Source organism: Hemitrygon akajei, chromosome 26, assembly GCF_048418815.1.
Source record: "Hemitrygon akajei chromosome 26, sHemAka1.3, whole genome shotgun sequence".
Lineage (NCBI taxonomy): Eukaryota > Metazoa > Chordata > Chondrichthyes > Myliobatiformes > Dasyatidae > Hemitrygon > Hemitrygon akajei.
The window spans coordinates 35,751,148-35,777,439 of NC_133149.1; the positions used below are offsets into that span (position 1 = coordinate 35,751,148).

Genomic DNA, 26,292 nt, shown 5'->3' on the forward strand with positions numbered 1-26,292 from the left:
CTGAGGAAAAATTAGTGCTAAGTCACTAATGCAGGATTCCTGCAAAACAAAAGTGATTGTTCACCTGCTTTGTTTAAAAAAAGCATGTATATTTTTAAGAAAAGTTAAATATACATTCAAACCTAGCAGTTCGTCATTTTTTCCCCAAAACTTCTTGATTTGATTTATCCAGTTGCAAAAGATTTAATACATGAATGATGAAAGATATTATTCAGAATAATATTTATTAGGAAGATGCACACAATAAATAGAAAAATAAAACAACACAGATATTTTAAAGAATTAAAATAAGCTCTCAAGCTTCCTAAGGGTTATTTGCTCAGAGCTGCTACTTAGTCAAATGTTATTGTATCCACATCTGCATTGTGGGATGGGGGCTCCCCAGAGCTGCTCACTTTGTTTCTTTCTGGAAGAGCTTTGAAGTGCTGCAAACAGAAAGTGAGAACCATTGAATGGATACCAAATGCTTGGAATAACACCACTGACCACTGTAACATTATGGGCAAAATGTATGTCAGAAAAAAAATCTATAATCCAAAATAAATTCAAGTCACTCCCAATGAGATTTTTTTTTAGGAGCAGCAAATATTAAGAAAGTGTTAGGGAATTAGATTCCATATTAAAACAAGCAACAGAAACATGTGTAAATGTGATGAACCACGGTACTCAGTTATGTTCCAGAACATATCGAATTACAGTTTGAAATTGAGTGTAACAGCACTAACTGTATATGTACTGTCATATAGGCACTGAGGATTTAAGAACCAATTCAGAAAGAAACATTTTTGTAAGTTTCTCCCCACAAAGAAGATGGTAAATTATATGGAACAAGCTGCCAGAGGAGGCAGTACAGGCAGGGAAAATCACAGCATCTAAAACACATTTGGACAGGTACGTCATACTAAGGAGTAGAAGGATATTGGCCAAATACAGGAAAATGGGATTATCATAGATAGTCATGTTGATAGATATGCACTAGTTTGGCTGAAGGGCCTGCTTCCATCCTGTACAATTATGACTTCAGAGAACTTCCAGTGTATAGTAACTTTGCTGCCCAAAGACATTTAATATGCTTTATAGCAAATAATGTACTTATGAAATGTGGTCACTATTGTAGGAAATGTAGAAGGCAATGTATGTATGTGGAAATACAACAGCAGCAGTAACAGAACAATTAAATAATTATCTTTAAGTCAAATTAAAGAACAAACACTGGACAGGCCAACTTTTATAGTTTATTGACTGTGGAATCTAGCATCTGTCCGCGAGAGCCGACAGAGCCTTGGTCTAAAATGTCATCTTAAAGTTGCCACTGCAATGCTACACTCTCCCTCATTACCGTACTGAGTACCAGTCTGGATTTTCTGTTTAAGACCCTAAAGTGGAACTTGACCCCAGAACCAGCTGAATAAGAGGTGACAGAGTTACCCACAGAGCCAAAACTGATTCACTTTCAGCAAAATGTAATCTTGTTCAGAGGAGATAACCAATAGAGAAAGGTAGAAACAAGAAGAATTATGAGAGTAAAAGGAAGGTACATTTTTCAAAGGCACTGAAGCTTATTGTTCATTCCTTATCTTGCCATCTCTTACCTGTGAGTTTTTGAACTCTGAATAGAGGGTGAAAAGCACATGCAAGGATTGAATGTGGTCCTTGTATATGGGGATATCCAGAATTGCTGTTGAGGTTGTGGATGGAGGGGTAGGGGGAGTGGTTTAGGTAGAAAAACAAAATAAAATATTTTTAAAAGAACAGTTATTTAAGGAGTCTTTGTACCAAAATCCTAGGGTGGCAACCAATCAGCCTGATAATTTTCAAGGAGCTTATGCTTATAATATTGAGAACAACCTGATTAAATGGGTATGACTGATATTTCTTATGATAATTAACTGACACTGTTAACAGTACAGCCTGCTCAAATGTTTGTATAACATTGTGTATGTCCTCTGTACAAGACAGTGGACAGGTCTATAGCATACAGATTTGGGCCGTCAAAACAGCAGATGTCCAAACGAACTGGTATACAGGATAATGATTCTTATTAATAATTTTCCAGGGTGGAGCTTAGGATGATAGCGCCTAACAGTGACTCCTTTGCTTGCATCTTCAGAAACAGCTCTATTTCTATCTTTAATAGATCATTTTTTTCCTTTTCAGGGTTCTTTTGAAGACCCTGACCTGGAGTTACACGCTGACTTCTTTGCGGAAATGGGACCTGCTCTCAGGGACTCACAACCGGCTGCTTTTCAATATGTCAAGGACGCAGCCTGGAAGACGAATGTGCCTTCTGGGTGCTGGATTTTTGTGGCTCTGGAGGCGGGCGGACCCGAGACCGGTGCTGCCGCCTGATGTGTTGTGGGAGTACACATAAGATCGAAAGCAGCAAACTGGCTGCTGGCTGTGTGCCCAGAGACCAGAGTTCTTTGGGCACAGAGCTCGTTAAAAGCAATGCATCAGACTTTTAACACCATAAATCAGTGAGTTGATGGTTATGTCTCCCCTCTTGCTGTGAAACGGGGACACCTCTTTTTTCCCTTATTAGGGAGAAAGAGAGAGCCTGTAGTATGTCGAATTACTGGGTGAATGAGTAGTCCTTAGGGTATTGCACGTCTGTCTTTATTGATGATTTGCTGCACGCTTAAGTGCTCGTCGGAGAGTGCAGATGCTTTTTTTGCTGGAGTAGGGGGGATCGTCACTTTGCTGCTGCTTGTGTGTGGGGGTGGAGCTGGTGGGGACTTTGGGGCTTTAACATTTAACTGTCATTCATTCCTTGGGGCACTCCTCTTCGTGGATGTTTGTGAAGAAAAAAGAAATTCAGGATGTACATTTTATACATTTCTCTGACATTAAATGTACGTATTGAAACCTATTGATCATTCTTCTCCCACACCTGGAAACAGTAAGGCTGATTACAATATTCCAAACACTAATTGAAATAAGAAATATTAAAAAACCCAAAAATGTTGGAAATAGTCAGAAAATCAGGCAGCAGCTAAGGAGAAAGAAACAAATTTGATGAAGAGTCAGACCTGAAAATTAACTGTCTCTCTCATCACAGATACTGCAGAACCTGCTGACTTTTTACAGCACTTTCTGTTAACTCCAGCACTGTGATATTGATGGAGTGAAAGCTACAGAGTCAAACAATTAAATGAAAAAACTTGGCACAGAATATAGTAATTCATCTCCTTGTTTTGGGTTCAAAGCTTCAAATGCCAAGTTTAATGTCAGAGAAATGTATACAATAAACATCCTGAAATGCTTTTTCTTCGTAAAACATCCAGGAAAATAGAGAAGTGCCCGAAAGAATGAACGACAGTTAAACGTGAGAACCCCAAAGTACCCAACTCCCCACTTCCCACGCGTAAGCAGCAGCAATCTCCCTTCCCCCACCAGCAAAATTAAATGCGCATCGGTACAATTACCAAGCCCAAGCGTGCGCTAAGCAATAGCAAAGACACAGACCTTGCAGTTACCCCAGAAGTTTCACATTTCATCCGAATTCGACAACCCACAGGTTCTCTCTCTCCCTGGCAAGGGAGAGGGAGGTGTCCCCCATTTTCACCTATTTTCATGGGATAGGTAGGGCAACCATTGTACCTGTACAGGTTGCTTGTGTTTACTTTTACAAGTCACTCTGGAATGCAATGGTTAGTGCTTACCACAAATCATATCAATGTACTGGGGCAGGTCACAGTTCATTTCTGCAGTGGGCAGGCTCACCTATGTTGAAAGAAAGGTAATTCAGTCATTGAGAACTGTTTCACACCAATAATACCAATAATTGATGCATGATTTACAGTTCTAATGGGACAGACTCACCTTCCCCAGCAGCTCCTCAAACTCTGGTGGCCACTCCTGCATGAGGGACTCAATATCAGGCATTGGCCTAAAGATATTGGAGGAAAGAGTGCATCAACCACAGCTATAAAATGTGAACAAAAATGACAACAGAGTAGTAGGATTCAATGTTCTTACTGAGTCATGTTAGTCACATTACACGCTGGGCAACTTGCAGTGCTGGAGTGATTAATGGGGTCTGCCAAGATGAAAAATATGCACACCTGAAAGCCTGTGCAAAAAGAGAGATCCTTCTGTATGTAGGAGGCCCAATCCATTCACCAGATGATCAACTGGCCACACATGCACTTGCCAAATTCTCACAATTGATTCGATACAGTTCATTCCACAGGTACTGCCCCTACCAAATCACCAGTGGGTAGTAACCAGGAACAAATGTCAGACTCAGTTTCCCCCTTGTTAACTCAGTATTGAAGCTAAATGCAGCAATCCACTGCTTAGGCTGGAATCACGAGACTCTGTAATGAATCTGGAGGACTCCTTCCTTTCTGTGCAATGCAACTCACCTACCACCTGGCAAACACTTCTGTAAACGTCTAAAAAAAATCAGATGGCTTACAGCGACGGGTGCATCTAAAGAACATATTGACATTTAGAGTTTTATGATTGATTGATAATAGGGTACAAAGGAAATATTTTTGACAAATAAGGGTTAATTATAGGTTAAAAGACAGTGTATGGTCAATATCTGGGTTCATGTTGCAGTTTAGTGGCCAACTTACAAAAAATAGCTATGCTTTGCCTGAAAAAAATATATTTAATATATATTCAATTGTAATTATGGAAAACAAATCAATTTAAGCTATAACAAGTGTCAAAATGTCAAATGAATGAATAATTAAATCTATTCTTTAAAATGCGAAGAGCACACATGAAACCTCAGGCTTTTAAGGTAATAACGGACCTAAGTAATTCTCATGTAGGAAAAATATTTTCATAACAACAGTCTGCTGGATGAATTCAGTGAGTTGAACAGTATCTGTGGCAGTTTGGTGGGGGGGGGGGGGGGGAAGCACATACTGATATTTAGAGTCTAAACCCTAAATCAGTATGGAGTGGAGAAGTGAGGTGGTGAAAATAGAGGAGCGGGAGTCCAAGTTGACTGGTGGACTGGGAAGAGTTGTAAGATAACTGGCAGGACTCATTCCTTCCTTCCTCTCCCACAAAGTCACTAAAATGCACAGAATTCACAATAATTGTATATGTAAATAAGACATACCTTAAGATAAGGAAAGGGTTATATACTTCATCAACATGATAGCTGAAGGGCAGTAAACTGCAGCTAGTGAGAATGATCAGGAGTATATTTTGATATTTTCTGAAATTCCATTTAGAAAACAAAAGTTTCATGAGTTTTGTGATAAAAGCTGGAATGTGAAGTGAACTTGTAAATAACAAAGAACATTTAGTTTTTCTAGGTACATTTAGCCATACTAAATTATAAAGAAACCTAATTGTCCTGAGGTTGTAATAATACAAATAGGATGGATGTTAGCTGTGGAAAATGCTAAATTATTTCTAAAATGTATAATCTGTTATTTACAATCTGTGAAAGGGAAAGGATCACCATTGAGCAATGAAATGTATTTTTTCTTCAGACTTTGTTATTGTTTCACAGTAAGTGCATTATAATTGTTTGGATTATTAAAAGTTTTATGGAAAGTACTTGAAAAAAATATAATTTTTGAGACTTCCAGAAGACCCACACAATCAACTAGATCATTGTTTTATTCTAACAAGTAATAAAAGCATCCTTTAGCAGAACAGAAATCATACAGAACAGGGGTAGCCACAGCATAAAGTTTTTCTATAGAGACACATGGTGAACTGACATAACTGAACAGTCATAACTGAACTGCTTGGAGCCTGAACATACGAAATACTGAAACCAACGCAAGGGACAGACAGGAAGTGATATGACAAAAGGACAGACACAACTCACTTGGTATAGTGCACATTAGCAGGTGGTTTGGAACGGTGCAGCTCACTGATGCTTTCTATCCAGTTGTCTAGAGCCTTTGGATTATTCTCTACATTTTCCAGACTTTTCACCTTCAACTGCTGTAAGGTAAGTTTAATTGTCATTCAACCATAAATGAATACCCATGAATACAGCCAAATGAAGTAGCATTTCTCTGGGGCCAAGGTTCAAAACACAGCAACAACGGTCACACACAGCACAAGGCACATATAGCACATATAAGATAGCAGTAAACATACAGTCACACAAAAAATATAGCCCAAGTTCCGAAGTGACATGTCCTGTAAATTGATGGTGTTATCGGCAAGAACAAGCAGTTCTCAGCAGTCTGCAGATGAATGTATGCACACACGCAGTCTAGTTTGTCATCCACTGAGTGAACATTGGAGGGCAGCCCGAGTGGAGGGGCCAGCCCCCATTTCCAGCATAGACATCACACCATACTGCCTCCAGTGTCTCCCCTCCTGGACTGCTGCAACAGGCAAGCCCAAGGCATGAGGCCTAGTCCTTGCTATTGGTCTCGTCAAATAAACAGTGACTTGCAGTATTTTAACATTACCAGTGTCCAACAGGGTCTTGCGCTTGTAAGAAAAATATCTAAGACATCACTCGCAGTTAGATTAAGAAAAGATGCTGTAGTGAAATAAACTTTAACATAATCATAAAGACACTTTAAAGGTAAGGATGTGATACCTGAACATTGAACTAATTCCAGAACATTTTGGATTCAGCTTCAAATACAATTGTTTGACAGTTTTTAAAACCTCTTTTCCTCTGCAAGTCACTAATCAATATCTCAAATTTAAAATTCTTGACTTTGTGTTTGAATCAATTCATTGTCCTGTCTGTCTCCATCTCCGTAGCTCTGCATCTTGCCAGCCCTGCAAAATCTTTGCTTCCTCCAATTCTAGCCACAGCATATCCACATTTAAATCACTCCACCATTGGCAGCCATTTACACAGCTGCTTAGTAATTAAGCTGTAGAATTTTTTCTCTGAACCTCTCCTCCATTCAAAAAGATCCTACCTACATGTCTGAATTATAACTTATCAAAGTATCACTTCAGGCAGATTGGTGTCAAGTTTTGTAACATTTGTTTTCCCAGAAGCATTTATGAACATTATCTGATACACAAAGTTGAATCAACTTGTTTCTGTACACCTGGAGGGATGTTCATTTAGAACAGAAATGAGGAGAAATTTCTTTTGCCAGAGGGTGGTGAATCTGTGTGATTCACTGCCATGGACGGTTGTGGAGGCCAAGTGTGTGGGGTATATTTAAAGTAGAGGTTGATGGATTGTTGATTAGCCGGGGCATCAAAGGTCTTGGGGAGAAGGCAGGAGAATGCAGTTGAGAGGGATAATAAATCAGCCATAATGGAATGGTGGAGCAGACTCGATGGGCTGAGTGGCCTCATTCTGCTCCTCTGTCTTATGGTCTTATACCTCAACCAAATGACCACATTCAAATCAAAATATCTGGTAGTCAATTGAATCTATCACATCCTGTGCTCATCTGGCATTGAAGACAGTGGATTATATTGTTCTTGTAATTCCCCGTAATGTCAATAAGACCTAATACTTTTAATTACATTTAAATTCCAGACAGTATCAAACAGATGACAGCATCTTCTGATATCATTTTTCTGACCAAGAGGAGCTCGTGTTGCAGTGGAAAGACTTGGGTTTACGTAGGCCCTTTCCCGTTCCAACTAGGACATCTGAAAGCACCTACAACCAATGAATTACCTTAAGTAACCATTGCAATGTAGACAATGTGTAGCCAATTTGTACACATAAGAGATCATTTTTAGGGGGAAGGTCATCAAGTCCCTGGGACTCTTTCAGTTGTTCAATTTCATGGCTGCTCTGTACCTTAGCTCCAGCTACCTATCTGAATACTTAATTCTTAATTATGCCTCAAAAAATTAAACAGTCAGTTCTGAAAGTTTCAATGAATCAATGCTTCAACATGTTTTGGGGCAGTTAAAAACCAAAAGTGAGTCTTCTGTTTTTCCTGTTGTTAAAATCACTGTCTCGAGATTCAAAACTGGTTAAGACTTTAGAACTGCAATGCTCATTACGTTACAAAGGTCAATTAGATATTACAGTTTATGAATTTATAGAGAGAACACTGAGCTAATCAATGACTTTACTGTAGCTCAAGCTCCCGATAAAGCACTCATACTGTGCCTCTCTGCTTACCGTGATACTGTGCTGTTTTGAATTCTCTGTCAACCAGAGCGAAAGTACAGTTGGGTCAGACTGCTTTGCACAAGGTTCATCTAACGGGATTAGGCCCAGATTGTCAAGTTTCCCATCAGGACGTGGCACCTACAATTCACAAGAAAAATAACAGCAATAATGTTCACAAATAAGTTGTATTAATTGCTATATCTGTGCTGGTGAAGTAAGGCCAATAAACAATTTAATAAATAGTTCCCCATAGGTGAACACAGCCAACTTTAACTGGGTTCTGTAACTATGTTAATATGCTAACTAGCATGCTCTTTTTTTGTTTGCTGTGTTTCAGAATAAATGAAAATTAAATTTCAAGCAAAGAAAATAGCTGGAATAAATGAAATATCAAAAGTTATAATGAACTTAGAAAAGCAAGAATAAAGGAGAAAGGTATGCATTTTAATACAATTAACATTTTACTTATTGACCTTCAAAAAAGCATCAATATCTCCCACAGAAGGAATGAAATCAGGAATGAACGGCTTCAGTTTGTGATCCAGCTCAATAGACTGTGGAGTATACCTGTAAAACATGAACAAACTCAAAATCACTTCTTAAGATTTCTTTAACAGAAATGTATTTAAGAGGGAGCTCAATAAATGTGAAACAGTGTATAAAATCTAAGTAGCACAAAATATGCAATTAGTTTAATGAATCTGTGTAGATGTTTCTGCTTTGCATGAATTTCTTTCTGTTCCATATCCAGTGATCTCTATCACATAAAAGGAAAAAGCTACAGCCTGATAAATCTTTCCTGGTAGTGTTCTTGTAAGTCTTGTATATAAAAGAAGAGGAATTATAAGGTTAAGTGAAGTAGATCTGGTAGAGATTGTGTGGGCATAAGCACTTGCACAGATAAGTTAAGGCAAATTGCCTGTATCTGTAAATTATTATGTTAATTTTGATAATGGCATTCTCCTTATACATCTCGTTAAGCAATTGCTAATTGCAATGGTTGTGTACATGATCCGTTCAGTTTTCCTTTAATGCTAGGAGATTGATAGAAACCAAGAGTTAGAAGTCTAATTTGTGAGGAAATACCTATACAGAAGCTAAGGAAAACTAAAGTTAACAAGGGTAAAACTTTTTATTGGCTTCTGAGAGATGCATGGCTTACTAAAGATGATCATTATTCCCACTTGATGAAGGAAGCGGTCTCTGAGTAGTGCAAATTTTAGCAGGTGAACAACTTATACACAGCAAGTTAAGTACATGCTGCAGAGGTGCACAACAGCCATCTATAGAGGATGCTAGCAACATATAATGCAAGTAAGAAGATAATGAGGAACATGTTGAAGAGGTATTCAGCAAATGAAGAAAATGTAGCATTGTCTTTTAGTGTGTTAGATACATGCTATATAGGTACATGGTAGGTCAACCATTTGTTGCTGCCAAATTGAGTAGGCATTGGAAATTCACTTTACATGAATACTAGGAGCTGCATCTATATTTACCAGCCCAACTTCTGCCTGACAGCTGTTGCGGAAAAAAAACAGAAGGGTGGAAGAGTCTTCAGTGAAGACTAATATAGAATATAAAAACATCTCCAGAGTCACACATGCTTAAATTGAATAAATTATTTGCAGATCGTTACCGTGTGATATACTGAAACAGCTCCTTTATTTCAGTAGAAGTGTTGAGGTGTTCATAATCTGCAGGGTCATATGCACTAAAAGAGAAATAAATTAATATTATAGACAATGATTTAATCATTCATGACATCACATAACTTCATCAAAGAAGAAAGATACCACAATGAAGCTTCTACCATTAAGACAGAACTCAGAAAACAGGTGATTGAGGAAATGTCTTTAAACACCTGATCAGAATGTAACATTAAACGCTTTTGTTAAATGAGGGCTAATTTTTCCACATAATTAACACTTTTAACTAGTATAAATAGTCTATTGACTTGTAGTTTAGTGACATATTTATAGACACAAATCCTACCAATCCACCTGCAAGTGATGAAGCAGTGCAGGAGCAGACTGTTCAGCTCTGTGAGCCCTTTCCACTATGAAATGAGATCAAGGCCGATCTATGACCGAATGTAGTTTATCTTTTATCCCATACCTTTTAGTTATCAAAAATTCTATCAGTCCTATGTTTAAAATTGTTTAAAACTGTTCTTGCATCGATTGCTTTTGAAAACAAAAATTCCAAATTTCTACCAGTTGCAATTAGAAATGTTTTTAAGAACATGTCTTCCACCATAGAAAATTGATTATCTCTGCACTGCCAGTTCACTTTAATATGCTGAAATCCTCAATCATAACACCCTTAACCATTGGGCTCTGGGATTTGCCCCTGTTATCATGGACACTTGCCAGGTAAAGGTACACATTAAAAATGAAGTCGGCTAACAACATGGTTAGTGGTAATAATAAAACAAAATCGAGAAGATGGCAATAGCTAGTTATTTTAATCAGGTTAACTTTACTGTTAATAACATGCTGATCAGATAGTTGGATAGACAAATGTGCTACTAACATGGGAGTGGCACTGAGTTGTTTTTTAAACTACTATTTCTAGTGAAATTGTAAATAACCTCAAAGATAAATCACTGGAAATAGTGACAGTAGAAAATAAGAATACAATAGTAGTCTCTTTCTCTGTGAATATCAACCGCAGTAACCAATAGCTTTGACAGCAAAGGCTTCACTGTAGACCCATAATGACTTCCAGATTTACAGACTTGACTGCAATTTACCACTATATGGACTGTGGGATAAAAATATTAGAATGCAAATATGAAAAAAATAAACCAATTGTGAATAGTATGAACAGCCAAATGAAATTTAACTAAATCAGCAGTAGGTATTAAAATGTAATAAGTGTTAATTAAGCAAATTCCTTAGTAAGTAATATCTTCAGTAGTGCTGCCTATAGCAATAACAAATAGTAGCCCCATTTTCCCAATGAACTCAAATGCCCACAAGCATGGAACAGCGTCAGTGGCAGGACCTTTTACAAAATCCATAAATACTGACTGATATGAGACACAGCCTATCACACATAAAAAAATTCTCAGCCAATCCTTTCTGGTCTACACTGATCCCGCCTACTTCCTGAGCTTAAAATATTCGTCTTCCCTAAATGAAGTCTCCAATAGTTGAGCTTCTGCCACATTCACATGTACTCTGACTACAGCCTCGTGTGTGTATCCTTATTCTTTTCTGTCATTGTTAGCAGAACAGTCACTTACCAATCTACCTGCCACCCTCTAGAAATTCTGTCTCTGATTACTCCATTCCTGCTTAATACTTTCCACAATACCTTTTTAATCTTCTCCCATAAATCTTACCAATTCCTCAATTTTCTTTGGTAGAAAATATATCTTAGATCAACATTGATCAGTGATTTGCCTTGAGATTTCATAAGCAGTTATGAAGGAAACAACTTTGACTTTAATTTCTGTTTTACTTCTGGCCTGACTCACCCTTCTGGTGGTGCTCCATGTTCTTCATCAGATTCTGTGTCATCCGAATCTTCATCTTCCTCCTCATCATCAATAAACCCCTGCTGCAGGGACTTTGAGTCCTTCTTTTCCTCCTGTTTGATACAAGACTGCCCATGTTCAAGAAGAAATAACTTGGCTGTTTGTGCTGTTAAGTACTGAAGTGTATATTAATTACAGAAAAATGAGATATACTCAGCTTCACCCTCTCTAGAAATACTGTACAGGAATTTGAGTCAAAGCTAAAATTTGCTGAGGCCCTTTTGTTTGGGTGTGGGGGGGGGAGGAGGGTGTGAAGGCATGGGAGATGGTACAGGACTTCTTGATGCCAAGCCTATGCACCTTCATTCTTAGTGGCATGTTACAGTATTTCTTGAGAGATTTTGTGCCATTTGGCAGTTTCTCTCTTCTATTGAGCAGGGGAAGACAAAAAAAGAATCTTTCCATGGGGTTGTTTTGAAGGTGATATTCTTTGATACTGCACTCAATTGATGATTTTCAAATTGTGACAGCAGCATATTAGAAGGCAAAGTAAGAGCCAAATATCAGTGATCCCCAATCCTAATGTCCATACATGTAAACAACATTTGCAGCACAATAAAGCCAAACCGAGGTTAAGAGTTGGAATCCTGCTGGACTTCTATTTTTCTCTAAATTACAAGGTGCTAATCAAAGGAACCCCTAACACAATCCCAGTTTAGTCCAGTTAACACAGAATAGAGTTTAGAATATTAATGGACAAGATGGCCCAGCTCCTCATGCTTTTAATAAGTCAAATTCTTTGGTGAAGTCCATAATGACAATGACAGAAGAAAGTGCTTGAATCAACAAACAATGACAGGAAGACTGATTCATTGGCTACGAAGTTCTTTGTGAAGTCCTGGAAAGGACAAAGGTTGCTACAAGAAAAATGTTGTTTCCACCTCCTGCATGTGGTTTTCTTGCACTGGAGAATTTCAAAATTGACCATAACACCATAAGATATAGAAGCAGAATTAGGCCATCTGGCCCATCTGAGTCTGCTCTGCCATTTCATCATGGCTGATCCAATTTTCCTCTCAGCCCCAATCTCCTGCCATCTCCCCATATCACTTCATGCCCTGACCAATCAAAAACCTATCAACCTCTGCCTTAAATATAAAGACTTGGCCTCCACAGCTGCCTGTGGCAAAGAATACCACAAATTCAACACTCTCTGGCTAAAGAAATTCGTCCATGTATCCGTTCTAAAAGTTCATCCCTCTATTCTGGGCTGCGTCCTCTGGTCTTAGACGCTCCCACCATAGGAAACAGCCTCTCCACATCCATTCTATCAAGGCCTTTCACCATTTGATAGGTTTCAAATAGGTCATCCCTCATTCTTCTGAATTGTAGTGAATACAGGCCCAGAGGCATCAAAGACTCTTCATATGACAAGCCATTCAATCCTGGAATCATTGTTGTGAACCTCCTTTGAACCCTCTCTAGTTTCAGCACATCATTTCTAAGATAAGGGGTGCAAACCTACTCACAATACTCCAAGTGAGGCCTTACCAGTGTTTTATAAAGTTTCAACATTACATCCTTGCTTTTATATTCTATTCTTCTTGAAATGAATGCTAACATTGCATTTGCCTTCCTCGCCACAGACTCAACCTACAAATTAACCTTCATGGAATCCTGCACAAGGATTCCCAAGTCCCTTTGTACTTTCTCTCCATTTAGAAAATAGTCAACCCTTTCATTTTTTCTATCAAAATGCATGACCATACACTTCCCAACACTGTATTCCATCTGCCATTTATTTACCATTCTCCTAAACTGTCTAAGTCCTTCCACAGCCCTTCTATTTCCTCAAAACTACCTGCCTCTCCACCTATCTTCATATTGTCTGCAAACTTTGCAACAAAGCCATCAATTTCATTATCCAAATCATTGACATATAACATAAAAAGAATCTGTCCCAACACAGACCCCTATGGAACACCACTAGTCACTGGCAGCCAGTCAGAAAAGGCTCCCTTTATTCCCACTCTTTGCCTCCTCCCAATTAGCCACTGCTTTATTCATGCTACAATCTTTCCTGTAATACCATGGGCTCGTAGCTTGTCAAGCAGCTTCATATGCAGCTTGTCAAAGGCCTTCTGAAAGTCTAAGAACACAACATCAACTAATTATCCTTTGTCTATCCTGCTTGTTACTTCTTCAAAGAATTTCTACAGATTTGTCAGGCAAGATTTTCCCTTGAGGAAACCATTCTGACTATGGCCTATTTTATCATAGGCCTCCAAGTACCTTGAGACCTCATTCTGAAGAGTTGACTCCAATATCTTCCATACCACTGAGGTCAGACGAACTGGCCTACAGTTCCCTTCTTCTGCCTCTTTCCTTTCTCAAAGAGTGGAGTGACATTTGCAATTTTCCAGTCTTCCCAAATCATTCCAGAATCGGGTGATTTTTGAGAGATCATTACTAATGCCTCAATGATCTAATCTGCCACCTCTTTCAGAACTCTTGGGTGTACACCATCTGGTCCAGGTGACTTATCTATCTTCAGACCTTTCAGTATCCCCAAGAACCTCTTCTCTAGTTATGATAACTTCACACACCTCATGATCCCTGACACACGGAACTCCCACCATACTGCTAGTGTCTTCCACAGTGAAGACTGATGCAAAATACTTATTCATTTCGTCTGCTATTTCATTATCCCCCATTACTACCTCTGCAGCATCATTTCTCAGCGGTCCAATATTGATTCTCACCTCTCTTTTACATGTAACGCTCAGGAGCCCCTGCAACCTTTCAGTGGGTCACGGAGAAGACGGTGAGGGATATGAACTTGCTTGAGGTATTGGTGTATCTGGATGAGCTCATAGTGTTTGGATCCATCTTGGAAGAACATGAAGTGAGGCTATTGAAGGTGCTGGGCCGCCTGAAAGCTGAAGGGTTAAAACTTTCCCTGGACAAGTGCCAGTTCTGCAAAATGTCTGTTAGCTACGTTGGGCACATATTCTCATGGGATAGTGTAGCTACAGATCCGGTTTATATAGAGGCAGTGAACACTTGGCCAAGACCCCAGACTGTGAGCACTCTGTGCTCATTCCTCGGGTTCTGTGGTTACTATCGGTTTGTGAAGAGCTGTGTGAAAGTGAGTCACCCGTTGAATCAGCTTCTGTGTGGTGACTCTCCCTTGAGGAAGAGAGAGAGGGAGAAAAGGACAAAAGGGTGGAGAGTATCTTAGCCCGTCGGAGCCCTTTGGACCCAGGTGGGATGCAAAATGTGAAGAAGCCTTTCAGTCGCTGAAAGAGCTGCTGACCCAGGCACCGGTGCTGGCTTCTATGGACCCCTGACTGCCATACGTACTGCACATGGATGCTAGCCACAAGGGCTTAGGGGGCGTCCTGTATCAGGATCAGGGCACCGGGTTGAGACCCGTTGTGTTTGTCAGCTTGAGTCTGTCGCCCTCTGAGAAAAACTATCCCACCCACAAGTTGGAATTTCTGGCATTGAAACGGGTGGTGGTGGATAAACTGAGTGACTACCTCTATGGGGCCAAGTTTGAGGTGAAGATGGACAACAACCCTTTAACTTATATCCCGACCTCGATGAAACTGAATGCCACAGGCCATCAGTGGTTGGCAGCGTTAAGTGCCTATGATTCCAGCCTGAAGTACTGGCTGAGAAGCAGGAACATTGATACTGATGCTTTGTCTCGATGGGTACATGAGGGACTGGACAGGGAAGTAGAGTAGGAGAGCATTCCTGAGCCAGGGATGAAGGCCATGTGTCAGTTTGTCAACACCGTGAAGGCAGAGGGGCAGGATCGAGCGGTGGATCAATTGGGAGCTTCTGGTGACGCCATTCCCCAAGTTTACTGTAACATGACTGCTCTGAAGACAAATCACCTGCCGGAATTGAGTTCTGGGGAAGTGGCAGCAGCTCAGCGAGGCAGCCTGGGCATTGGTATCATTTGGTCAGCGGTCAGAAAGGGAGACTTAGCTCAGGCAGAGAAGACAAAACACGCGGCGGTGCCTCCATTACTGAGAGATTGGCCCTCGGTTGGAGTTGCGGAATCAGATCCTATACCGGGTCACATCACCCCCGGACCAACCTCAGCCTTCCCAGCTGATTCTGCTGGAGAAGTATCGGAGGATTGTGTTGAAGTCACTTCATGATGATTCTGGACATTTGGGGGTTGAAAAGACCAATGGATTGCTCAGAGACTGGTTTTACTGGCCCCGAATGAAGTCGGAGGTCGAAGGATACTACAAGTTGTGCATTCGATGCATACAGCGGAAGGTGCTACTTACGCGGGCAGTGCTGCCAGGATAATCAATGATAAGTCACACCCAGCCAACACACTTTTTGTCCCTCTTCCCTCCGGGAGAAGGTTCAGGAGCTTGAAGATTCGTACCGCCAGATTTGGGAACAGCTTCTTTCCAACTGTGATAAGACTGCTGAACAGATCCTGACCCGGATCTGGGCCGTACCTTCCAAATATCTGGACCTGACTTGCACTACCGTACTTTCCCTTTTCTATTTTCTAATTATGATTTATAATTTGAATTTTTATTATATTTACTTCGATTTGTACTTCAGGGAGCACGAAGCGCAGAAACAAATATCACTGTGATGATTGTATGCTCTAGTATCAATTGTTTGGTGACAATAAAGTATTTGTATTTGTTCCCTTGTCCCACTTACAGAGTGCAGGGCCCCTGGACCTGGTGTGTATGGATTTCCTGTCAACAGAACCCGATGCCAGCAACACAGCGAATGTCTTAGTCATCACAGACCACTACACTAGATATGTGCAGGCTTTTCCTACCAAGGACCAGAGGGCATCCACAGTGGCCAAAGTGTTATGGGAGAAGTATTTCAATTATAGCCTCCCCAAGCAGATCGGGGAAGGGATTTCGGGAGCAGATCCATTAATTACTGGGCATGCTTGGAGTCGAGCAGTCAGGACCACGCCCTATCATCCACAGGGTGATCCCCAGCCCGAGAGGTTTAACTGGACCTTGCTAGACATGCTCGGGACCTTGGAGGTCAGCAAGAAGAGCAGGTGGAGTCAACATATTGGACATCTGGTCCACAGTTATAACTGCACCCGAAATGGAACTACTGGGTACTCACCATACTACCTGATGTTTGGGCACAAGGCAAGGTTGCCCATTGACCTTGTTTTGGGACTGACGAGGGCGACTTACCACTGAAGACTTATCTGAAGTATGCGTCTGATATGAGAAGGGAGCTGAAAAAGGCTTATGAATTAGCTGAGGTCACAGCTGCCAGGCAGAATCAAGGAAATAAGAGGAGGTATGATCAAAAGTGAGGTTCTCCCAACTCCTGCCAGGAGACCGAGTCCTCATAAGGAATTTGGGGCTACCTGAGAAACACAAAATGGCTGACCTCTGGGCGGCTATGCCCTATGTGGTGGAGAGTCAGATGCCAAACCTACCAGTTTTCTGGGTGAAACCAGACGATGGGAATGAGCCTGTCAAAATTCTCCACTGGAACCATCTGCTGCCCCGGGACAAGAGGTGCAGGTAGACCCAAAGCTCAACATGAAGCCTACACCTACTAAGAGGACTCTGCGGAAATGCTAAATGACTGCAGGGCCAACAGCAGGAGAGGTTAAGCCAGCTCCCACCCCCAAGATGAATACCGATTAGGAGGATGAGGACCTGTATGTGTGGTATACGCTGCCTTTTGCTAACCCCCCATTGACTGACGAAGAGACTTCCAGCGCTTCTCCCACTGAGTCAGATGAAGCTGGGGGGCTATCTGTGGACATTCTGGGTTGCAATGGGACCCTGCAAGGGTTGAAGCAGCGCTTGGTCACAGGACAGAGGGGTCAGAGTTGCAGGTGGGCACGAGTGATAAGCCAGAGGAGGCCTCACCAGGTAGACCAGAAGTATCCCCAGTAGTGTCAGAACCTGAAGAGTTAGATGAGGGGGAAACAGAGGTCTCAGAAAATTAGGAGACCACCAGATAGGCTGGCCTACGTAGCACCGGGGGAACAGAGCGTGATCCCTACCGTTTTGGGGAGCTATGTCACTGCCTTTTACACCTGGGTTGGACTTTGTGCTTTGCAGGAAGGATTGGCGAATTAACTCAATGTCAGGAGAACATAACTAAATTTGGTTGGTGGGGGGAGAGTGTAACGCGCTGTAAGGTTTCACTGCAAATGTAATGGCCTTTCTGTAATGTTTCATGCTAATGTAATGGTTTCTCTGTAGCAGCAGTGTTTGGGTTATGACTAAAGATAACAGGGCTTTGGAATGTGTCCCATCCAATGAGAGGCAAGTTGTTTCTTCTTGTGTGTCTGAAAGAAAGTATTTGCGGTCTTTTGTTCGGCGGAAGATGGAGAGAGAGGATGCCAGAACGGGGAAGTCATAGAGTACAGGATGGACTTGGAATGGGGTTGGGAGTCGATTCCTGGGGGGGGGGAAATCGATGGAGAATGACCAGACGATTGTTTATTTCATGGTATTTATTTATAACAGGGGAACACATCATGCAGCATCCATCCAAACAATATTTCAAGTCTGGCTGGGCCAGAGGCTGTCTTCCCCTAGATTAAGCTGCTAGCCGAACCTGAGGGTCACATACCCTTTATGTATCTGAAGAAACTTTTGGTATCCTCTTTTATATTATTGGCTAGCCTACTTTCGTATTCCATCTTTGTCTTCTTAATGACTTTTTAAGTTGCCTTCTGTTGGTTCTTAAAAGCTTTCCAATTCTCTCACTTCCCACGAATTTTTGCTTTATGGCTTTTATGTTGGCTTTGACTTTTCTTGTTAGCCATGGTTGTGTCATCTTTTGTTTAGAATACTGCTTCCTCTTTGGGATATATATATCCTGTGCCTTCCGAATTGCTTCCAGAAATTCCAGCTGTTGCTGCTCTGCTGTCATCCCTGCCCATGTTCTTTTCCAACCAATTCTGGCCAATTCCTCTCTCATGTCTCTGTAATACTGATACAGCTGACATTAGCTCCTCCTTCTCAAATTTCAGGGTAATTATAAAGCATGAAAAACTAAAAATTCTCAAACTGAAATGTCAGCAGCTCCAAAGCATTCACCCCTCTTTGCTTAGTACTTAGTTGAACCACTTCTTGCAGCTATTACAGCCAGTAGTCTTTTGGGATAAGTTTCTATTAGCTTTGCACAACGTTGTGGAGCAAGGTTTGCCCATTCCTACTTGCAAAACTGCTCAAGCTGTGCCAGGTTAGTTGAGACTTATCCACAAAGACTACTGGCTGTAATAGCTGTGAAAGGTGGTTCAACTAAGTAGTGAGCAAAGGGAGATGAATACTTTAGAACTGCAGTTTTTCAAGCTTTACAAGTTCCCCTGTTTTTAGGGCTCTACTGTAAAAAAAATGACCATGTGATTCACAAATAAAAATTCTCAGTTAAATTGATCAAAATCCCTGGTTGTAATACTCATTTATGTGAACAAAGGGTTGGGAGTTACAAAGCACTACATTCCTTTAACATCGATGTTTTTGTGTACCTGACAGCATAGTCTAGAAATAATCATGTACAAATACAGATGAATGTGTTACCTCCAATTTACTATGATTTTCTTCCTCATATTCATCGCTGCTATCATCTGCCATGATTCTGGTCTGGGAGTAGTTTAACCTGGGGCCACCTGAAAGCAAATAAGAAATATCAGAGTATAGAACACAGAACATAGAATAGTACAGCACATTACAGGCCCTTCGACCCACAATGTTGTGCGCGACCCTCAAACCCTGCCTCCCATATAACCCCTCACCTTAAATTCCTCCATATACCTGTCTAGTAGTCTGTTAAATTTCACTAGTGTATCTGCCTCCACCACTGACTCAGGCAGTGCATTCCACGCACCAACCACTCTCTGAGTGAAAAACCTTCCTCTAATATCCCCCTTGAACTTCCCACCCCCTTACCTTAAAGCCATGTCCTCTTGTATTGAGCAGTGGTGCCCTGGGGAAGAGGGACTGGCTGTCCACTCTGTCTATTCCTCTTAATATCTTGTACACCTCTATCATGTCTCCTCTCATCCTCCTTCTCTCCAAAGAGTAAAGCCCTAGCTCCCTTATCTCTTAAACAATAGTTCTGTTGCTGTAAAGAGAAAAAGATCTTTGACTGTGAATGAATAAAAGACCACATTAAGAAGTCTTAATTATTTTAATGCAGTATCAGGATATTGGCATAACTGATAAAGTTTGCATTTATTGTTCATCCCTAATTGCAGTCAAGAAAAGGCAGTGTTGCCTTCTTGAACTGCTGACTTCCTCTTAACAGAAGTGTTGCCACAATGCTGTTGGGGTCAGAGTTCCAGGATTTAGTCCCAGCTATGATGGACTAATGATACATTTCCAAATCAGAATGGTGTGTGACAAACCTGTAGGTGGTGGAGTTCCCATGAACCATTCCCATTCTCATTGTTTGAGAAGAGCATTTTGTACAGTATAAAAGTTTCAAAGTACATTTAATATCGGAGTATGTATCCACTATATATCCACAGTATGTATTCGTCCTCTTCACAGACATCCATGAAACAAAGAAACTCCACAGAACAAAGCCCCAAAGCTCCCTGTATCCCCGTACAAGTAGCAGCAAAAAAAATCGTTCCCCCCCACCTGTGCCAGCAGAAGCACCAAACCCTCCCAACAGCCCCCTCCCCCATCCACCCACCATGCAAGGAACAGCAGAAACACCAAAGAGTCCATCAAACTACAGTCCACAAACCAGCACTTCGGTATCTCAGACAGGCTCTCTCTCTCTAGCAAGCAAGAGAGAGGTCATTCCTGTAACAAGAGTAGAATCAGCAACTCGCTGTTCCAATGTTACAATCTTCCATGTCGCTTATCCAAGCCCACGGAAAATTATAACATCGGAACAGCAAGTTTTTGGTCGTAGCCATTGCGTGTTTGTGAGAGTGAAAATGAATGTGTAAGGTGGTTGGGCAGGGTGTCCTTTCAACTTGCTTTGTCCTTGCTGCTGTTGAGCTTCTCAACAATTGTTGGCACTGCACCCATTCAGACAAGTGCAGGGTATTTCATCAAACTCCTGACTTCTACTTGCAAATGCTGGAAAGGCTTTGGAGTGACTAAAGATAAAGACAAATATGATAATCTCTGATCTACTTCTTATGGTAGCTGCTCCAGTTGAATTTCTGGTCAATGATGACTTTAAGAATATTGATGGTGGGGGCCTTGATGGCAGTCAAGGCCAGATGACTACCCTCGTTGGAGATGCACATTACCTACTAATTCCGTCATGTGATAGTTGTTAGCCTGTACCTCTGTATCTGAATATTGTCTCGAACTTACTGCAGGTAGCTGCTTCATTTTCTGATGAGTTGTGAATGGAACAGAGCACTATCACTTTTGATCTTACGATAATGAAAGAAATTATGAAGTAGCTCAAGAAGGTTGGGCCTCAGGGACTTCTGCAGTGATGTCCTGAGGCTGGAATGATTGATCAGTATTGTATTAAAAACATTTAAGAAGGATGGAAATAGATTAATGCTTTCAGAATACCAGTGAAAATCCATTGTTACTGCAACTAGAAATCCTGCATAAGCTGAACAAAATGAAAAGCCAATGATATTAGATGAGTTACAGCTTCTATCCAAGCTTCAGTCATAAAAATCTGTGAGGCAGAGCTACTGTCTTCTTAAGGATATATTTAACAGAATTGGATAAAAGCTTCAATTAAAACTGGAATTAAATACTATCCAAATTTGTAGTGGTGAGGCCTTTTCTGGAAGCAGACAACCTGTGTTTCAGCTCTAAGACCTTATAACTGCAAGACCACTGAAGCAAACTGAAAAATCAAGCAGCTGCTTTTAAAGAACAAAAAAAAGAGGAAAAGCTCAATAGTCATCGAGTGACCTTAACAAGAGGAATTCATCATTGCAGCAAAATCTGCTGGGTCTCAGTGTAAAATACTTGATGATCTGAGTGTCTTGGTATTCCTAGGTCCAAAGTAGCATGTACTTTCAAACTTCAACTCAGCTTGGTATACTCTGGAAAGGAAAGGTTAAATAATCTCGATTTTTTTTTTCATGGGAGCAGTGGAGTCTAAAAGAGAGATCCAATAAAAGTTCATAAAATAATGAGAGGCAAAGAGCCAGTGCCTTTTTCCTCATGGTTAAAATACTAAAGGTTAAGCATTTAAGATGAGAGGGAAAAAATTCAAAGTAGTAATGTGTGGCAATTTTTATTCACACAAACTTGGTGAGTGCCTGGAATGCACTGGGTGGTGGAAGCAGATATGGTAGAGGTGTTTAAAAAGCTCTTACAGTTGAAGTCAGAAGTTTACATACACCTTAGCCAAATACATTTAAATTCAGTTTTTCACAATTCCTGACATTCAATCATAGAAAACATTCCCTGTCTTAGGTCAGTTATGATCAGTACTTTATTTTAAGAATGTGAAATGTCAGAATAATAGTACAGAGAATGATTTATTTCAGCTTTTATTTCTTTCATCACTTTCCCAGTGGGTCAGAAGTTTACATACATTTTGTTTGTGTTTGGTAGCATTCGTTGTCTTTAAATTGTTTAACTTGGGTCAAACGTTTTGGGTAGCCTTCCACAAGCTTCTCACAGTAAGTTGCTGGAATTTTGTTCCATTCCTCCAGACAGAACTGGTGTAACTGAGTCAGATTTGTAGGCCTCCTTGCTTGCACACGCTTTTTCAGTTCTGCCCACAAATTTTCTATCGGATTGAGGTCAGGGCTTTGTGATGGCCACTCCAATACTTGACTTTGTTGTCCTTAAGCAATTTTGCCACAACTTTGGAGGTATGCTTGGGGTCATTGTCTATTTGGAAGACCCATTTGCGACTGAGCTTTAACTTCCTAGCTGATGTCTTGAGATGTTGCTTCAATATATCCACATAATTCTCCTTCCTCATGATGCCATCGATTTTGTGAAGTGCACCAGTCCCTCCTGCAGCAAAGCATCCCCACAACATGATGCTGCCACCCCCATACTTCACGGTTGGGATGTGTTCTTTGGCTTGCAAGCCTCACTCTTTTTCCTCCAAACGATGGTCATTATGGCTAAACAGTTCAATTTTTGTTTCATTAGACCAGAGAACATTTCTCCAAAAAGTAAGATCTTTGTCCCCATGTGCAGTTGCAAACTGTAGTCTGGCTTTTTCATGACAGTTTTGGAGCAGTGGCTTCTTCCTTGCTGTGCAGCCTTTCAGGTTATGTCGATATAGGACTCGTTTTACTGTGGATATAGATACTTGTCTACCTGTTTCCTTCAGCATCTTCACAAGGTCCTTTGCTGTTGTTCTGGGATTGATTTGCACTTTTTGCACCAAAGTACGTTCATCTCTGGAAGACAGAATGCGTCTCCTTCCTGAGCAGGATGATGGCTGTGTGGTCCCATGGTGTTTATACTTGTGTACTATTGTTTGTACAGATGAACATGGTACCTTCAGGCGTTTGGAAAGGATGAACCAGACTTGATATCATTTTCTAGGATTAAATGTCAGGAATTGTGAAAAACTGAGTTTAAATGTATTTGGCTAATGTGTATGTAAACTTCTGACTTCAACTGTAGATAGGAATATGGACCACATGCAGGCAAAAGGTGGAGGGGCAGGTAGTTTAGAGGAAGGAGAGATGCTAAGGAAGGACTTAGACAGATTAGGAGAATAGACAAAGAAATGGCAAATGGAATACGGTCATGCACAATAGTAGAAGAAATGAAAGGATTGACTATTTTCTAATACAAAAAAATCTGAGGTGCAAAGGGACTTGAAAGTCCTTGTGCAGGATTCCCTAAAGGTTAATTTGCAGATTGAGTCTGTGGCGAGGAAGGCAAATGCAATGTTAGCATTCATTTTAAGAAGATGAGAATATAAAAGCAAGGATGTAATGTTGAAACTTTATAAAGCACTTGGAATATTGCGAGCAGGTTTGGGCTCCTTAGAAAGGATGTGCTGAATCTGGAGCGAGTTCAAAAGGAGGTTCAGAAAATTATTCCAGGATTGAATGGCTTGTCACATGAAGAGCGTTTTGATGGCTCTGGGCTTGTATTCACTGGAATTCAGAAGAATAAGGGGTGTCCTCATTGAAACCTAATGAATGGTGAAAGGCCTTATTAGAGTGGATGTGCAGAGGATGTTTCCTATGGTGGGGGAGTCTAGGACTAGAACACAGCCTCAGAACAGAAGGACGTCCTTTTAGAATGGAGATGAGGAGGAATTTCTTTAGCTGGGAGTGGTGAATCTGTGGAATTATTTGCCACATGGCCTAATTTTGCTCCTATATCTTATGGTCAAAAAGGGATTAGTGTAATTAAGCATCATGAACTTAATTAGTTTGGCACAATATTGCAGGCTGAAGAGGCTGTTCTCTTGTGCTATTATTAGTGAATGACAAACACGGGAAATGGTTAAGCTCAGTCCAACTGGGACAAATAAGGGAAGCTCAGCTACATTTCCAGTCTCTGGGGATTCCCATTCAATAAAAGTTGGTCTGTACAATATTGAGATTAAGAAAGAACAGAATTGGGCTTTATGCCTTGATAAATAGCATTTTGCTTTTATTTATATACTGTAAGCACTTGATTAGTGAATAAATCATTCAACTGCAAATATTGATATCTGACCTCGTGACCTTTCTCTTTTGGTTTCTCACATCAATTATACTCATTATGACACGTGCAATTTTCTGGCCACATATGTAACATTCTAGTGTACATATTCCCAATCTTTTTGTCCTCCTTTATATAATTATTCCTATTTATCACAAGCTACTATTCACCCTTACTTACCAGGCTGCCTTGGGGATGGGGTGTAGATGCTTGCTACTTCTTCAGAATCATTCACATCCAGACTTTCATCATATGGCTGGTTAGTAACAAGCTTTGTCTGAAAACAGGTTTTAAAATTGTTTTAAAGTAACAAATTGCACCATTAATTATGTTGATGCAAATTAATTTTATGCTGCAGTTACAAAAGAAACGGTGATTAAAATATTTAGAGGAAGGGGAGATAGAATTCACATGCGTTTCCATTCCTGATCAACATTATGTGATAACGTATGATTTTGAATCCCTAGACTTGGCCTCAACAGTTGAAAATCCAGCCAATAGTTTCTGCAGATGTGTCGGTGCATGAGAAATCTTAGCAGGCCATAGGAAGAAATAAAGTGTACCAGCAGATTTACAACATTTAGGTGCACCTCAAATATGTGAACACCATCAACTGGACATATTTATCAGCCTTGCTACATCAGTATATTCTGCTATAAAAATATTTTTTTTTCATCAACACAAAGTATATTGTAAAATGGGACACAATCTTGGTCACACTTTGTTATGTTGACTCACAGATGTCAATAAGCAATTTATGTGCCTTAGAGATGTTTGTTGAGAAAAGGTACTATGAGAAAGAAACACTTGTTTCAGTCCTATTTTCTTCTATTTTAAAATTTATTCATTATGCAGGATGTTTATTTCTCCTTCTCTAACTGTGCTTGATGAGATGGCGGTGAACAATCTTCCTGAGCTAGTACAGATCTTCTGGTGAAGGAACAAAAGGTTCTCCCACATTCTGTTGGGTCAAGAGTTTCAGAACTTTGATGCAGCAATGAATAACAGTAAGAAAGATGAGAGACTTGGAGGGAAATCTGCAGATGGTGTTGCTTCCTTCCACTGGTCTTTCTTTGTAATGAAGGATGCAGGCTGGGGGTGGAGGATGGTGAATAACAATATATCTTGTAGATAATATGTATCAAAGCCATTATGGGCTGATGAGGAAACAAAGAGTGCCAATCAAATTGGATTTTAAAAAAATATTAATCCATTTTGCTTTTAAAAACAATGATTGATTCTGCCTCTTGCATTTTCAGGTACTAAACTCCGAAGAAAATAAACTAGCCTCTCTCTTTATTGTTTCTAAGTGCCTGCTTTGACTGTCAGCTCAGAGTGAGAAAGTTGTAGCTTTGAGTTCCACTCTCAGAGCACATAACCCAAGTTCACTATCCAGTGCAGTTTCGACAGAGTGTTGCACTCTGAGATACGGCCATCCTTTTGCACAAAACCGTTAAGCATACCCATGACCCCTCTGCTCAATATGTATGACAAAGATCCTGTAACACTACTGTCATTTGGTTCAGTGACAATGGCACTATTTCTACAATAGCTGCATGCAGTCAACGACAAGCTCTGTTTTGCAATCATTCTCCCCACAAACCTCAAGTTAAGACTAACACGGTTTCTATAGGAACACCATTTTGTGTGTATTACGATGTCCTTAGCCAACTTTCTGCCTAGAGCCAGCCCCTCATCTCACTGCTGTGTGCAAAATCTTGCCATATTCAGTGACCACTACCACCATCATAAGATATAGTTTTCTTCGTGAACAAAAGGCCTTTCTGTGGAGATTAATCTGAACCACTTCAGGGAGAGTAAATCCTCCCCACCCAGAAAACCGTTTACCTGATTACGGCCCCTCATCACTCCCAGCCGCCTACCCTGCGCCACACACCGCCACCTCGGACAGGGCAGCGCTAAGCTAGGGGAGGCTCACTCACGGTACACAGGGCCGCCACTTAGGTCCATTGTGCCGGGTAACAGCTAAAGCTCGTCATCGAACTGCGGGACTGCCTTTATCCGGCTTCTTCAAAACTAGGCCGCGTTGCTATGGTTACCTTCGCTCCCTCAGAATCAGACTCCGCCATGAACTCACTGCCCGACAAAAGGCCGCGAGAACTGGGTGCGCCTACGCGAACTCAGCTCCAATAACC

The 26,292-nt window shown here is 40.7% G+C and overlaps 1 protein-coding gene across 8 annotated transcripts; it reads right to left on the bottom strand.

Moving 5' to 3' along the window:
- Positions 1–205: 205 nt before the first annotated feature.
- Positions 206–26,292, bottom strand: ift46 (intraflagellar transport 46 homolog (Chlamydomonas)). 8 transcript variants are annotated; one of them, XM_073029879.1, is made up of 12 exons: positions 26,197–26,292; positions 24,317–24,413; positions 19,091–19,179; positions 11,523–11,635; positions 9,678–9,752; positions 8,512–8,605; positions 8,048–8,176; positions 5,804–5,922; positions 3,823–3,889; positions 3,663–3,723; positions 1,593–1,678; positions 206–425 (listed from the first exon to the last, which is right to left on the bottom strand). In XM_073029879.1, the coding sequence occupies exons 1-12, from the start codon at positions 26,224–26,226 to the stop codon at positions 333–335; spliced, it is 1,053 nt and encodes a 350-aa protein (XP_072885980.1). In that variant the 5' UTR covers positions 26,227–26,292; the 3' UTR covers positions 206–332. The 8 variants fall into 8 exon arrangements, with proteins under 8 accessions (XP_072885980.1, XP_072885978.1, XP_072885985.1 ...); XM_073029877.1 differs by having other exon boundaries at positions 11,523–11,650; XM_073029884.1 differs by having other exon boundaries at positions 11,523–11,650; positions 26,080–26,203.